Source organism: Bidens hawaiensis, unplaced genomic scaffold (genome assembly GCF_021521415.1).
Source record: "Bidens hawaiensis isolate Kalapana, Puna unplaced genomic scaffold, B.hawaiensis_p1.1 tig00000237_1, whole genome shotgun sequence".
NCBI classification, from domain to species: Eukaryota; Viridiplantae; Streptophyta; class Magnoliopsida; order Asterales; family Asteraceae; genus Bidens; species Bidens hawaiensis.
This window is the reverse complement of record NW_027491021.1, coordinates 4,512,742-4,529,618: the sequence shown is the minus strand read 5'-3', so window position 1 is coordinate 4,529,618 and position 16,877 is coordinate 4,512,742. Positions and strand designations below refer to the sequence as shown.

The 16,877-nt window shown below is 34.7% G+C and overlaps 1 protein-coding gene across 1 annotated transcript; it reads left to right on the top strand.

Moving 5' to 3' along the window:
- The first annotated feature begins 4,360 nt into the window (after positions 1-4,360).
- On the top strand, positions 4,361-5,881 carry LOC143604904 (uncharacterized). Its single transcript, XM_077081253.1, has 3 exons — positions 4,361-4,956; positions 5,046-5,082; positions 5,580-5,881. The coding sequence occupies exons 1-2, from the start codon at positions 4,493-4,495 to the stop codon at positions 5,080-5,082; spliced, it is 501 nt and encodes a 166-aa protein (XP_076937368.1). The 5' UTR covers positions 4,361-4,492; the 3' UTR covers positions 5,580-5,881.
- The last annotated feature ends 10,996 nt before the right edge of the window (positions 5,882-16,877 follow it).

Here is a 16,877-nt window from a genome sequence, read left to right as displayed (position 1 = left end):
ACTTGACGTGGGGCAAACAAGTAAGTCCTAAACACTTTATATGAAGGCATGTAAGTTTGTATGTCATGTAAGTCCATGGTTCAACCTTTAACATTGTTTGAAAGAAAATTTGCAAAAAGTCTAAATAAGCTTAAAATGTTTTGATCAATCATTAGGGGGTCGGAGTCAATTCGAGGTGATACTGCTAAACATAAACTATGCCCGAGGTATGAAGGAATTTGTAACATGGCGGATTAACAGGGGACCACATAAGTATTGTGTCTAATTCATACCTTCACGTATCACAGAGACATCAAAATACTTGTTAAGTTTAAAGTGGACAAATATATCTACAATCGACTTTGGGTTCTTAGCATAATAATATCCAAATAAAGTGTGATCTAGGACGTTATCGATCAATGTGATTCCATGTTGTGATCTTTCTCACAAAAATAATTTAGTAAATTTTGTATATATTATTGTTATATAACATTAATTTCATCTTTACTTCTATCTTTTTCATTTTTCTCGTTTAATTTTATGTTAACTTCAAAACATTATGTATATATTTTTTTTATATGAAAATGCCAAAAAGATTTTATGTTGTTATTGTGTTTGTACATATTTTATTAAACTTTTGTTTTATTTAAAATCAGTGTTTTGTTGTCAAGGTCGTTCATACAAAGTTCGTTGGAAACCTGGGACTTAAACAAATCATTTACAAGTTAAGAGACTTAAATTGGTATTTTATGAAAAATCAAGATAAAATAAAATTTCAGAGTTATTATGCAAATACTTCAAACCAAGGGCATGCTTTGAAAAAGAAAATTCTTCTATGACCCTTAAGAGGGTCTGTGAACGAATCTTATTCGCTCTAAGTTTTGTGCAGCTGTACATGGACATGTAGATCAAGATCAAGTATCTCGAACTGCAGAGACTGAAGTTGCCGATGCTGAAGCGCTTAAAAGAAAACGACAACGTGACAGTTGAACCCAAAAATGAACTGATCGTGTCTAAAGATCAGTCAAAGGACAAAGCAAAGAAACAAATCGGCACAAAAAGTCAATAAAGGAAAATTAGATGTTGAGCCTCCCGTATCTGTTGTTTCTAAAATCTGTTGTTGTCGATTCTTCCCGATATAAGATTGAAGTTCAAGTCTTCAAGTTTGGAAAATAAATATTTGTCCATGATCTAGTCTCGTTCAAGCTCTTGGATCAAGACAAATACTAGATTTCAAGAAATAAAGACGGAGCAAGGAACTTGGTGAAGGTTCCTGGACATACTCAATCCTAGAGGGAGATTGTAGGGCTAATATTCTATATTAGTATTAGGATTGTGTATGTATTTATATTTGCTTTTAGTCGGTGTATTACGTACCTCAGTACATTTATTTCGTAACCATGTTTTGTAAACTTGGAGAAATGGGGACCATATATAAGGTCACTTTACCCCATTTCTCCAACAACTCTTCATAATTCAAAAAACCCACTTGGAAATAAAGAAAAATTCTCTCTCTACCAAACACCCACTTTTCCCACTATATATCTTTTCTTTCTTACAAACTAAGATCTGAGATCCGAGTGTCATTAGTGATTTCCGCTAACTAACAACACGGATTGATCCGAGTAAAGTTGTTAGATCAATCCAAAGAGGACCTACATTATGTTGTTTCCGTGGTTTGGTATAACATTAGTTTGTGGTGTGATATACCCCTGATATATGTGTTTTCGATCAGAGATGTGTATGATCTTCATAAGCAGGTCATTGGCATTGAGCATAAAAGAAAGATGGTGCAATCACATGGTGGCGTGTTGGTGTATATGGAAAGCCCGAAACAACTGTATTTTTTCTAATATTCCGGTTAAGATTTAGCGGATTTTGAATGACATTAAGGTGTTAAGTTACCTATGGCTTAAAGATAGAACTAGAAGGTTGGATTTAGGTTGGACTAGATGAAAAACTTAGGCTTTGTAATATGTTTTGTTCGTGTTGTTGCATGCTCCTACTAGCTGCTAGTAGGGACTTTTGACTTGTGGTGATGAAATTTGCAGTTAAAAAAGGTAACTTTAAATAAAAAACATTTAAAAAAATAGATTTGTAACTTAGAATTAACTAGTAATAGTTACAAAACAAATGCTATTAATAATTCATGTATGATTTCAAAAAGCCTCATTTTCGTTGGAATCTTTGCATATTAATATCTTGTTACTAACAAGTATATCATTATTAAACCAATTGATTATACATACATAATCAATGGTTTAGATTGATTTTTCGCACTTCTTATTGTAAATTGATTTCTCAAATTATCCTTTTCGTATATATATATTCAACAACTGAAAACACCCATAAATTTCAAATAGTTTATTTTATTTGAGGATTTCAAAGTTATAATTGAAGCCAATGGGACAAATGTATGGTAGTTATCCTGCTCAAGAAAAGGCCTAAAAACATGTTAAAAACATGAATAAATCAAGGCCAAACGTACCTCATATATAATTGAAATTTAAAAGCTAGGTTTGCAAGTGTGAAAATGTATCACTTCTATAACTAACAACCACCACCACCACCACCACCGAAAAAGTATATATTTTATTTTATCAACGAAAACTTAGTGAGATTAAAGTTAGTTTGAACTACGTCTAAATATAATAAAATAATAGTAATAATTTCGATGCATGACATAAATACACACAGTAGTCATTAAAATATATAATATAGTATATTATATTAATATTACTTTGGAGACGTAGCTTTCCCCTCCGCCCTTGGTTAAAATATAGCTACACAAGTTTCCACATCATCTCTTGTGATTAAGAAAGACCAGACCTGACCTCACCATCCCAAAGTCCTCTCCGATCGATTTACTAAACACTTTCAGATTATTATATATTCTACTTGAGTGGATCTTCATCGATCATCACCAAGGTTAGATTATATTATATTATATTATATTCACTCCAATTTTATCTCTCTCTTTTCCTTGCCGGTTTCATCCCTGCATCGTACGTCACTCATCACTTCATGTTCCTTTCAATATTTTTTGCTTTATAGATCTAATCTGATCAATTGCATCATCTTTTCTAACTGATTCTTAAATTTCAGCCTTTTATATTGCTTTCGTTAGCCGATAATTCCACTGTTTTGCGGTAATTTGGGTTATTAGGTACTGCTTTTGGTGTATGTAGGACTTGTAATTAGCCTGTTTGTTGATAATTAACGGTTGGATTAGTATATATGGTAATAAATTAACATGCTAGGTTTTGCTATTCATCTCTTTCTGGAGAATGATGAGGATTGAAAAGATAATGAATAGGAATGGGCAGTGGCGGAGCCCGGAATGTTTTTCTATGGCTTAGGGATTTTTCGGTGCTTGATTTTTTTTGGCGTCAAAGTTTTCGGGCCGGATGGGTCGGTCATGCGGTTAGATAAAGTCCGGCAATGTCGCGATGAGGCAATCAGAACTGATTGGTCACTTTTTTTTTATTTAATTTTAGATAGGTATTATGTTTAAGTATCTGAATTGGGTTGGGCTTATTACCCATTCTATGAATAATTTTGGACTTTTTATAAACAATATATGGGTAATTATTTTTTATTGGTTCATTTATAATGTTTGTTAGTAATTTCTATAGTTTTTTTAAAGAGTTTTATATTTTATAAAAATAATATTCATTACTAAGAAAGTTTGTAACTAAATTTTTTATAATCAATGGGTTCGAATACTTTTTTAAAATGATAGTGGGTTCGCTCGCGGAAAAAGAATGAGTTCGATACTATAGAATGAGTTCGAATATATAAAACCGAAAAAAGACTGGGTTCGGACGAACCCGGTGGCCACTATGTCCTTCTGCCACTGGGAATGGGATGAATCTGGATCTGTGTGAATTATGTGATGAGTATCTGCTCCTGTAATTTCGTTATTGAAGCACATATGTAAGTAGTAGCACATATCCAATAATAAAACTTATGTCTTTGTTATTTTCTTATTATTCATTCAACAGGTACAATACAATTACTTATGCTGTATATGAGCAGGTTATTTGTTGCTATTGGTTATAATCATTTTATCCTATAATACAACTTGTAAATCAAAAATGAGAAATTGAACACGTATTTTCATAACAAGTTTACTGCACAACACTCCAACTTCACACTCGTTATGGACGGTTTTCATATCAAATGAGAAGATATCACTTGTCCCATATGCTTATCCTCCCCGCACAACTGTGTTCTTCTTCAATGCACTTCTTACAAAAAAGGATGCAGACCTTTCGTATGCGACACTGGTCACTTACACTCAAACTGCCTGCACCGTTTCCAAACAGCAAACAAGATATCAGTATCACCCAGGTCAAACCCGCCTTTGACTTCTGACGCTACTAGCAAACCATTATGCCCTCTCTGTAGAGGCGATGTTACCGGTTGGGTTGTTGTAAACGAAGCCCGAGTTAAACTGGATGGTAAAAAACGATGTTGTGAAGAAGAAAAATGCACATTTACAGGAACATATATGGAACTTAGTGAACATGCTGAGGTGGAGCATCCTCACGCGTGCCCATCAAAGATTGATCCTTCAAGACAACAAGATTGGAATAATTTTCAACAGTCATCTGATATTATTGATGTTTTAACCACTATACATTCAGAAGTACCACACGGGGTCGTTTTGGGAGATTATGTTATAGAATACGGAGATAATGGTTCTGGTGATGAATATGAAGGTTTTTCTGGTGAAGATAAAAGTTGGTGGACTTCTTGTATTTTGTATAAAGTGTTTGTTAATTTTAGGTGTTCTAGAAATAGAAGACGGGCTCGGGTTAGTGAATCGAGGCGAGGTAGCCATCGATTGAGTTTTGAAACTTCTGATGACGGTTCGGTGGTGTCTGCAGAGTTTGCAGATTATAGAGCTTATGAGGCTGAAGGCGAGTTTGTGACTAGGAGTAGCATATTCAGGGGTAGGACAGATCATCGCAGGTCAGCATTTTTGACCCGTTTGCTTTTATATTGGGTGATTTGGATGTTAAAACAGTTGATATGTTATATATTATTTTTTTATGCAACAGTTCTCGAAGACGTTCTTCTTGGTTCTATGATAATTAGGTACGTGACTTCTCACTTGTGTGTATTAATTGCTATAGGGTGTTTGCATGTGCATACAAGTTGCATAATGTTATGAATAATGCACCGTAAGACCTTTTAAAACTTGAAATTCATGAAGACCCGTTTATAGTTTTCATTGCTTATGAATGAGTTTGATTTGAGTTATGTTTTATTTATACCGGGTTAGAATAAATTTGTAGGTAACAAGGAAACGGGTCAAATAGGTTAAGTGGGTCAACATATTAAAAGTCACCCAAAGTGTATTTTACTATCTCGGATGTACACATTCTCTTAAATCACTTTATGCAAGAAACTAGGTAACCATATATTGTTGGTTATATACTTTTCGTGATCATATTTAACACAAAAAAAAAATTAACACACTAAATATATTAATAAATGATGTAGAAGAATCTGCAAGAAAACGTGTTTCAAGTCAACTCAAAACAATCCTACCACCCATTTGAACTCTTTTAACATAATCTTATATTTGTCAGATTTCAAAGTCGGTCTTCTGGTGGCTTGAAGATGGTGATCTGTTGGAAGACAAGCCTTCGGATCGAGAAGACAATTATGTGATCTGGTGTAGTGCTGAATTTATTTTCATGGTATCATTTTTTACCTATGTTCGAGTTGTGGATCACTGAATCGACGAAGTCGTTTGTTGTCTTCTAGTGTCAAGCAAGTTCAAAAACATAACCATCTTGGTTGTGGTGCAAGGGTTTCTTGTAGTTGAATTCTTGTTTCTATATGCAATCTGAATACGATTTTCAGATTTAGAAGCACAACAAAATAATCATTTTGTATATTGATATTTTAATGATTAATGCATATAAAAAAACTAGCTGGATGCCCGCACGATGCAGCGGGGTATGTACGCAAACGTGACATCGAACGCATAACCGTGTTACCGTTTCAGTAAGTGCGTGACTTCACAACAGTATACACGTAACCCGACGATAATATGCTCGTAATGCAGCAATGAAAGCTCAACTGGTGTAAGGTGTCAGTAAACACGTCAAACAACTGTACGCGCGCAATCAGGTATTTAACACTACATTGAATGAGTCTTGACCAACCACCCGTTCCTCCTGACAATGTAACCCGAAATCCGTACTGATTTAACCCCTTTCGACCCGAACTCGTCCCAAGACAAACCAAATTAACCTTTTGTGTATCGACCCATGACCCGAATGGCGAACCCGCCCGACCCGTTTTGCCGGTTCTTAATGGTAATCACATAACACATTAAGTTTTTAAAATGAAAAAAATATAGCAATACGATACTCAAAATAAAGACAATAAAATACTTGTTTTTATGGTATAATGTTTTTTTAAATAATATTAACGTGTGAAAAAGTTATAAACGTTTAAACGTCATGGGGGTAGTTGGTTTAAAATAAGGGATATATATGTAACTATTCTATAAATTAACAAAATTTAATTAAAGTTAAAGGACCAAATTTGTAATTATTATTGAATAATTTAAAAATAACCGTACATTATTTTTGCTAAAAGACAAAATTGTCAAAAGACAAAATTGTCCCTAAATTGTCTTAATCATATGCATTGTTATTTGTATTTAAAGCAATAAGTTTGGTACCTCTTAAAATTTAAGAGGTCCCTCACTCATGCTTTATATATAATATAGATTAATTATGGATTAAAGCAGTATCTGATATGTACAAAAATTGATGTTTTTCAACCTCTTGAATGTTTGATGTAAAATATGATACAATAGATATTTATGTATATTAATATACATATTGAATGATTTTTAACTTTATTTAATAATTTGATGTACTTAGAGTATTCTCAATGAGTTCTCTATCTCCACGTTTAAAATTTAACTAATAAACATAATTTTTTTAATTTATACATTTTTTTTCAATAACCTTTCTCAACTCATTCTCCGTTACCATCTCTATATTCTTTTTTCTTTTTCTTTTTATTTCATTTATAATCTTAACTCTTAACTATTTTGTCTTATTATCATTTTCAAAATAAATTGAGTTCTAATATATATTTATAGAAGGGTAGTTGGAAATGGAGTATTGTTACGACACTCTAAATTTGGAGACTTCCTATATCATTTCACTAAAATTTAAAGATTGGAGTGATTAATGTTTTTTTCTAAATTTTAGAAATAAAGATGGGTATGGAGAACCCATTGGGAATGCTCTTAGGGGGGACGGGGTGGTCCGTGATGGCCACTCCATCACGCGTTATGCACCAACGAACATCGTCGCCGGTCCCCCCATCACGCGTGATGGGGGTCCAGCCGTGATAGCCATCACGTGTACAAGCCCAAGAAAATTGACCGTTGGGGGAGGGGGTGACCGTTGGGGGATTAAAAAAAATTAAACAATATAAATAAACAACCATTTCAATCCAACTCAAAATTAAATCCAATTCAAAACACTCTCAATCTTCTACTACAAAAACCTATTTCTTCACCACTTCTATTCAAAACAAAAAAATATGGAATTTTTGAGCAACTCGTTTCCGCTAGACACCGCTAGCTCTTCGTCTTTGGACGATGACATTGTTGAATGGTTCCCGTTGTTATATAATGAACTTGAAGGCTCGAGCTGTCCAAGGAAATAAATGGTGGATCGTGATCGTATACATGCCCACGAAGTGCTAATGAACGACTATTTTGTGGAGGAGCCGAAATACAATGACGAGACGTTTAGGGAACGGGTTCGTTTGCCGAAATCTTTATTTTTAAAGATTGTAGCCGATGTTAAAGCAAACGAATAATGGTTTCAAGAATCTTACGACGCGAGGGGCAAACGAAGTTTTACGCCGCTTCAAAAATGCACATCCGCTATTCCTCAATTAGCGACAGGTAACCCACCCGACCAATTCGATGAATACTTATAAATGTCTCAAAGAACTTCACGTGAATGTCTCTAATTCTTTTGTAACGTGATTATTAAATTGTATGGCAAATAGTTTCTACGAAAACCAACAAGACACGACATTACACGTCTTTACGCCGCGCATGAGGCTAGATGGCATTTTGCAGGGATGCTCGGTAGCATCAATTGTACACATATCGAATGGAGGAATTGTCCACGTGAGTTTTGAGGGGCGTATGTTAGGGGTGATATCAAATGACCGACCATCTCACTTGAAGCGGTTGCGTCAAATGATTTATGGATTTGACATTCTTATATTGGTGTTCCTGGCTCAAACAACGACATCACTGTTCTATACACATCACCGTTATTTCAAAGCATAACAGATGGTACCACACCTTTCTGTCCGTATTTTGTCAACGGGAGATATTACAGACGTGGCTACTATCTTGTAGATGGTATCTACCCGCAATGGTCTGTTTTTGTAAAAGCCTTTCGTTTCCTGTCAAGACCAATGAAAAAGGTGTTCAAGAAGTTGCAAGAATCGGAAAGTAAAGATGTCGAGAGAGCTTTCGGTGTCTTAAAGGGTAGATGGTGCATACTTAGTCGATCGGTTGTTGCATACTTAAAGGGTAGCTTAGTATATGCATGCATCATATTACACAATATGTTAATAAAAGAAGATGGACGTGCAATTTCTCCAGATTGGGTGTCGGATCCTCCTACTCAAGTTCCCGTTCCTGAGAAAGTGCAATTAGACTTGTGGGATGAAGATATTCACCATCGGTTGAGATATGATCTAGTTGAAGTTGTAGGTTCTTTAGGTTTGGAATTTCCGGATTCGGACGAGGAGTAGATTGTTTAATGTAACTTTTATTTTTAAATTATAATTTTTAAGTTGTAATATGTTCTAGTAAAATATTGTTTTTAATATTTAAGTTGTAAAAAAAAACCCATCACATCACCACTGATATATATCTATATATACATCTCGAATCCCTTGTAAAGTTTTGTTTATTTAATGTTTTGAGTTCGTTTTAGTTCGTGTTTTTTTCATCTTTTATTATTTAAGGTTTTGAGTCAAGTTTATATGTTTATCATGTTTAAATCGTTTGGTCTCTTGAATGTTAAGCTTTATTCTTTCTATCTTTTTATGCGAAGTTTATGCTCGTTGTGCTCATCATGGGTTACATGATTACTTAACTTACGAGTTTTGATTTATTTGCATATAAATGGTGGTTTGAAAGTCAAGGAAAAGAAGGTCTAGAAGGTTCTAAGCGTTACTTGGAGTTCAAGAAAGAATATTATCAAGATATAACAAGAATAATCACAAAATAATAAAAAATCCGGAATTCCCCTCCTGGAGGGCGCCTAGAGCTACTGATCAACATATTTTTGCAAACAAGGCCCAGCTCGCATTATATATATATATTAATATAAACCTAGCTGATTCGATGGATTATTCCAGCCGATTTTGAGAAGGATAACCAAGGTTTAAGGTGTTTTTGAGGCTAGGAATCAAGGAGGATCATCAAGCTTTCATACGGGTGTTCAAGGGTCGATTAAGACGGGTTCTTTCGTTCTTTTTCATTGCCTTTGTTCATTAATCTTTATGATGTTTCTCTTTGTTCTTTGGTTTAGTTATTTGTCTTTGATTATAACTATGCTAGGCTAGACTTCATGTCTACCTAGGTTTGATGAACATGTATTGACTTGATTCTTGCTTTAGACAATTGATTTGATTATGGTTTCGTTATTTTAATAGTAAAAGACTTGATTTTGCTTTCATGATGCATATGAATGTTTCTTATCTTGGTTGATTATTAACTATTGCTTCACATAGATCTTTTATCTCTTGATTGTGTTCTTTAGATTTAGGGTTATGTTTAATCATTACTTGGTGTTTTGATTATTGTGATTGAATGGGCCCATCAGATCATAGAAGCTTGTTGATAGTTGGTTAGGGTTTTGAATGTTCTGCTAAATTCCAATAGCTTTAAGGTGAGGAGTTGTTCATGTTTCTTGGTCAATCGCATGCTAGGATAGATTAGTGACAATATTCTTGCTTACTATGTTGATCCTTGTTCATGATGTCGTGATTAGCTTATCAAGTTATCTAGGGTTTAGTGTTTCGTGAGATTACTTGCTTTAGATACTATTAATTAACCATATTTGATAACCGTGAGGAAATCAATATAACTGATTGCTTAATAATCTAATAATCATTCTTTGGGATTTCGTTTGATTCGGTCAAGGGTCCTTAGGGTTTGTTAGATGAATATGTTTAGAAATCAGTTTCCATAATCATGTTATTTGTCCATTGCTTGATGATTGTTGATGCATGGGATACTTACCTAGGTAGGTTCCTTCTCTGATTGGTTTCGATCTTGTGTTTTATTGCTTATTTCTAGTTTACTTGTTCATTTAATTTCTTAGTTTTATATTAGTTTAAGAACCCCATTTAAACATTAATAATAAATAGTCGTGTCGTAAGTCGAGTCCAATTAGTTAATTAACATAATTTATAGAGTCCTGTGGGTTCGATATTCCGTACTTACTTAGCTTTAGTACTATTAACCAGTTCACTTGCCGGTGTTTTGTGTAGTTGAGTCTTAAGTCTAGTTTTTATTACTTGTTTAGTTTAGTTAATATTTAATTGACTGTTTCTAGCACATCAAGTTTTTGGCGCCGTTGCCGGGGACTCTTGGCAATTGCGTTATTTAGTTTTAATTGGACCTATTTGCTATATACGCGCTATTTGTTTTATTTTCGTTTGAGTCGTAGGAGTCTAATTAAATTTTAGTTTAATTTAGTTTTAGTTTTTATTTTTAGTCTACTAACTTAGTCCACTGCGTCCTTAAGGTTTATGCCACATCTTCGTTCGCAAGGACCACGTTAGATAATCTGGATTTTTCTCCGTTTAAGACCGAGACCAGCTCGTCAGCAGAGAAACAATCGTCAGAAGCTAGTTCTACACCGAAATCATCACCACCAAGTTCACCGCCTGAAAGTCCGAGAAATCAAGATCAAATGGCCGACGATAGGACAATTGCTGCTCAACCCTTCGATGGCTTAACCGGGAACCAGTCATGCATCGTCGTTCCCGCAATCAACAATCCTAACTCGTGGCAGATTCCATCATACGTCATGAACAACATCGTTCAAACTAATCAGTTCACGGGGCGTGATGACGAGGATGCACCGGCTCACATTAACCGACTTTACCTCGTTCTTAAAACTTTTAATTTACAAGATGCTGCCAAAGATGCTATTTTCTTACATCTGTTTCCATTTTCACTTGCGGGTAAAGCAGCTACTTGGCTTGACATGCAGTGTAACACCCGCAAAAAAATAAATTTCTTGCCAAATAATAATAATAATAATAAAATGATGGCAACTGGTAAAAGTTAAAGAGCAAAGAATAAATATAAACGATAAATAAATTTATCCCAGTTTATATTATTGTTACTCTAAAGGTTTATTAAATATAGCAATAATTTTAACCATTAGTTATTTAAATGAACACTTAAATTTATTAGAGATAGAATACATCATTCATCATTATTTATAACTATTATAATATATTAATAGATATAATATACAAATATATTATGATTTGAGAAAATAATGACATCAAAGTCTACATATAGTGAAAAGCTTTATCATCTTATTCTCAAAGATAAAAGAGCCACGTAATTTAGTGGTTTACAACTTTGCATTTTATGTTAACACCTGTTTAAAATTCACATAAATGAATGCAAATACATGCTACGACCATTTTATAAAATAAATATTTCTCCCTATTGGGTGGTGGTCCCGCTTATGGGGTCAAATCAAGACGCTCTAAGAAGAAATATTTGAATATCAATCTCATCGATCTCATAAGTATCATACCAAATCCCATCAATCGAATCACTTTTTCGAGAAATACGAGACATCTAAGTCATACAAGTAAAGAGATCTATTCATTGATAAGAAAAAGAAAAAACGTGAACGGGGACTGGATTGATGATAAAATAGAATCCTGGGTTGCAAACAGTGATTCGATTGATGATGAAAAAAGAGAATTCTTTGTTCAGTTCTCCACCTTAACGACAGAAAAAATGATTGATCAAATTTTATTGAGTCTGACTCATAGTGATCTTTGATTGGTATATTTATATGAAATATTATTACTCGAGCGTTTATAATAAAAACAATATTTCGAGTTGTAAGACGTATAAACAAAAGTTATAAATTATCAATATTTATGATTAGGATGTTAAAAATATATATGTAAATAAAAAATAAACTAATAAAAGAAAGTTATATATATGCATACAATAAAGTAAAATATATTAAGATTTAAGTATAACTTTAAAACTCTTAAATGTGATCCAGATGGGCAGCTCGTACACCAAATTAATAAGCCATGTAGGTAAAAGATGATTTATCATCTAATAAATTAATTTAATATATAAAAAAATGAAATCTTCATGTTGAAGGAACAATTTAGAAGGAGACGTTTTTGTACACTAATACTTTCTCTCACTCTTACCCATCATAAATATAATATATATATACTAATTAAGAGAGGGGATCTTGAAATGAGTAATAAGTGTATCAACCAAAGTGAGTAGAGAGTGAGAGGAGGGCCGTGGAAGAGAAAGGAAGAGAGAGGACGGGTCTCCAAGGTATGGTGCGACAAGGGTTTTCAAAGGCGGAGTTTAGACGATTTAAGTCCGAATACACGACACAGAATAGAAGTTCTACTCGTCAAAGCTTAAGCATTTAACTCAAAGTACCCGTGTGAGGTCAAATCATCAATCATTCATCAGGTTTTCAAACGAGATCACCGCATCATTCAAAACAGACAATCACAGGTGAATACGTTAAACCTTTTTCAATCAGTTAAGATAAACGGGTTGTTTATCTTAAAACAAAGACAGTCAAATAAAGATTTATGGGATTACGTGATCCCTATTAAAATACAAGATAGAAAATAAAAACAACTCAGACCGAGTACACATGTGTCTGGATCCAAACATAATTAATCTAGTCTATTAGTCAAGGCTACGTGGCCGCAGACTAGAGATCATAATAAAAGTTCTCCAATGGGTGTTAACTCCCGAAGAACCAGAATTGTGTGTGTATGGCAGTGGCACAATCCCAGAAATAATAGACGTTTCTGCTGAGGGTGTTTCACGAAAACTATCTTGTCAGTCAAAGAAAGATTTATAAAAATGTTTTTAGAGTTAACGATTCACCAGCATATCACTGACGTATTTTTCCCCCATGTTACAGGAAATAAAAAGTTAGTACAGGTAGCAAGGAAATAGAGTCATTCAAGGAGATAGACACTCGCAGGTAGAGATGGTTCAGATTTAAATCATTAAAATATTGCAAACAATATTTATTTGTAAAAGTCAATTAAGGTTTATAAATCAAAGTCTCGGGTAATTATTATCCGAAAAATCTTTCAAATAAGGTAATATTTTATTTAAAGGTTTATAAATAAACTAAATGTTTCAAAAAGATAAATAAATATTTTATTTTTTTAAAATAAAGACTTCCGCTAAATAACCGTAACTCTGATATATTTTTAAAACAAGTACCAACTATTGGTCACACACTTAGGCCCTAAGTCGGGGTGTGACACGCAGCCACCTGGCACGTTCACCACTTGGGAAGCACTACGTTCTGCATTTTTCAAGAGATACTTCCCACCGGTTAAAGCGGCTATTCTTCGCGAGCAATATTGTCATGCTTGGGAGCGTTTTCAGAACATGCTAGCCCGTTGCTCACAGAATGGTTTCACACCATGGGCTCTCGTGGAAAAATTTTACAATGGGTTGATCTACGAAACCCAAGTTTGGTTCGACATGGCTGCGGGAGGAAGTTTACTGGCGAGGAAAAATGTCACCGAGTGTAACGAGATGTTTGAGAGCTTCACTCAATCGGAACTTTCCAAAGAGCCACATTGCGGGAATTCCACTCTCGTCACTAGTACATCATTGTCTGTTTGAGGTGTACACCAGGTTAATCTGGATACTAGTGTGGCTGCTGCTTTGGAATCACTAACTAGAGAGGTTAATAAGCTGAAGGCCAAGGTGGACAGGTGTGAGTTTTGTAGAGGTGGACATGGTACGTTGGGGTGCCCGGTGATGAATCAACAGGTCGATTTTGTTGCTGGTCAAACTAGGTTTCCCAACAATTATAATAACAGTCAGAATTGGAACACATACAAGAACCCGAATCAGAATAATTCTAACTGGCGTCCGTCCGGTGCACCACCCGGATTTCAAAATTCTTATGCTTCAGGACAAGGTTAGTATTTTAATAATAATAACACCGATGATACTAATGTTCAAAATACTTTGCAGGATTCGAACGTTGGAATTGGGCGTTTGGAAGAGATGATGAAGCTAATTTTGGAGAGAGATCAAGTTACACAGAAAAAGTTTGCTGAACACGATTTGCTCTTCAAGAATCAACAATCTTCTATTCTCGATATTCAAAGAGCTGTTGGTGATATTGCTTGTCGTTTAGAAGAAAGACCCCCAGGTCAGTTTTCGGGTATCCCTCAAACTTATCTGGCTGCTCAATTGAAAGCCATCTCCACTCGTAGTAGTAGGGTTTTTGGTCCGGAGGTAGTTAGTAGAGAAATTAGGAAAGATATGGACGATGAGTTGATAGATGAGGATATAGAGGCAGAGGCTCCAGGTAAGTCCCAAAATACAACACCAATCATAGAGTCGCAAGTTAAGAAAAACACCGATTAGAAGCCGGTTGGAGTCCGGACATCACCACACACCATTGATCTAGCCTTTGTCCCGTATCCCGCTCGTCTAAAGAATCAAAAGTATACGAAAGATTACGGAAATTTTCTTAATATATTTAACCAATTGAATATCAACCTTCCATTCGTAGAAGTCCTTCCGCATATGCCTAAATACGCCAAATTTTTGAAAGACCTTCTGAAAAGAAAGAATAAGTTGGAGGAGCTTTCGACTGTGCCCTTAAATGGAGAGTGTTCTGTAGTATTTCTCAATAAAGTTCCGGAGAAATTACCTGACCCCGGTGTTTTTACCATTCCATGCCTTTTCGGAAGTGATACGACGTGTCAAGCATTAGCCGATCTAGGAGCTAGTATAAACATTATGCCATATTCTTTATATGAAAAGTTAGACCTAGGAGAGCTCACCCCTACTCGTATGACGTTGTCTTTAGCCGATCGTTCCGTTACGTATCCGATGGGTGTCGTAGAGAATTTGCTCGTTAAGGTAGATAATTTGGTTTTCCCCGCTGATTTTGTTGTTTTAGATATGGAGGCTGACGAGAAAGTTCCTATTATTTTAGGTCGTCCATTCTTACGTACTGCTAGGGCGGTCATTGACGTGTTTGAAGGTAAGATCACTCTTAGAGCCGGTGATGATAGTGCCACCTATTTGGCTAAGTCCATGAGACATCCGAGTGGTCAAGACGGTCTCATTGATCCATATCACCCAGTTTACTCGATAGAATCATTTATCTCGGGCATGGATCCTAGTCTTGATTATTCCCGTTCTGTGAGTTTAAGTGTGGGGAAGGAGCCATAGATTTCGAGTTCTTTCCCATTTCGAGTTCTCGGGAAATGGTGAAGTGTGTTGGAGAACGAGTGGTGGTAAGCGAAAGTTTGGGAAAGTTCGTGGTGTTAAAGAGAAGAAGACAAAGATTGACGAATGGTCGGATCGTGATTCGATATCTTTGAGGGCATTAGAGTTTTGCCGAGGTGGAGGAAGCTCCACTCGGTCCGCCACGTGATTTGAATAGCATGGGTTCTTGAGTGAAAACTCAAGTGTAGAGTTTGTACAATTTCTTTCATTTTATTTTTATTTTCTTTGAGTTACTAACGTAGTTTTTTATAGTTCTTCTTTGTTTTTAAGTTTTGCTAGGTAAAAGAGAGATTGAATAAGCTAGAGAGACAATTCCCCAAGGAAGGATTTAATGAAAAAGACAAGTGTGGGGATGGAGTAGCAGTGGAGCCGTATACTAATATACTTTATATTTATTTATTTGCTGCTAATTATTTATGATTTATTTGTTGGTTGGTAAAATACTTTAATTTCATAATATCTATCGTTATGATAAGATACATTTTTTAGACATGTTTATTTGTTTTGTTTGGCCACTTACGTTCGTGAGAAAAAGAGTTACCATATGCTGAGCACGTTCGTAGTTGGATGACATTCATGGAAGAAGACTTTGACATCATGTTTCATGCGTATATTACCAGCTAAGTATTTTCCATTTATCTAGCTTATTAACTTTTTGTTTTGATTTTGTTTTTATAATATTTAGAGTTTTAGTTTTTGTAGTCCGACTTTATTTTATTTTTATTTTTGTTTTAAGTCGTCCTTATCCTTGCATTGAGGACAATGCAAAATTTAAGTGTGGGGATAGGATATTTGAGTCGAAAAAAAAATTAAAAAAAAATTAAAAAAAATTTTAAAATTTGAAAAAAAAATGTTTTAAAAATGTCCCTTGAATTTAGTTTGTTGCGTTAAAGTAGGAGGTGATGATATTTATCGGGAAGTTGGTTTTTCAAACCACTAATAATATGAGATAAATAAAAGAAAACACACTTAACTTGGGATGTGTCGGTAGGCTCAGCCTTGAAAATGAAAGGGCAATTTGATAAAATGGTTAAAACGGAAATCTTTTGTGAGTAAAGCGTTTTGTCCGTGGAAAATAAGTAAGGAGGTCGGGCCATACTCAAGCCTCAATTATTGATATGAAAAGTATAAATATTATGAGTTTTAAAATCTGAATACGTTATCATATGGTGCTTGGGTAGGTTTAACGTTAGAGTATGCCGTGTAGCCTGTGATATAAACTTAAAACTGCTAGTTTAGTGTTTTACACCTAATTGGCGTATGGTTTTATAACCTTAAATCTTGTATTGATGGGATG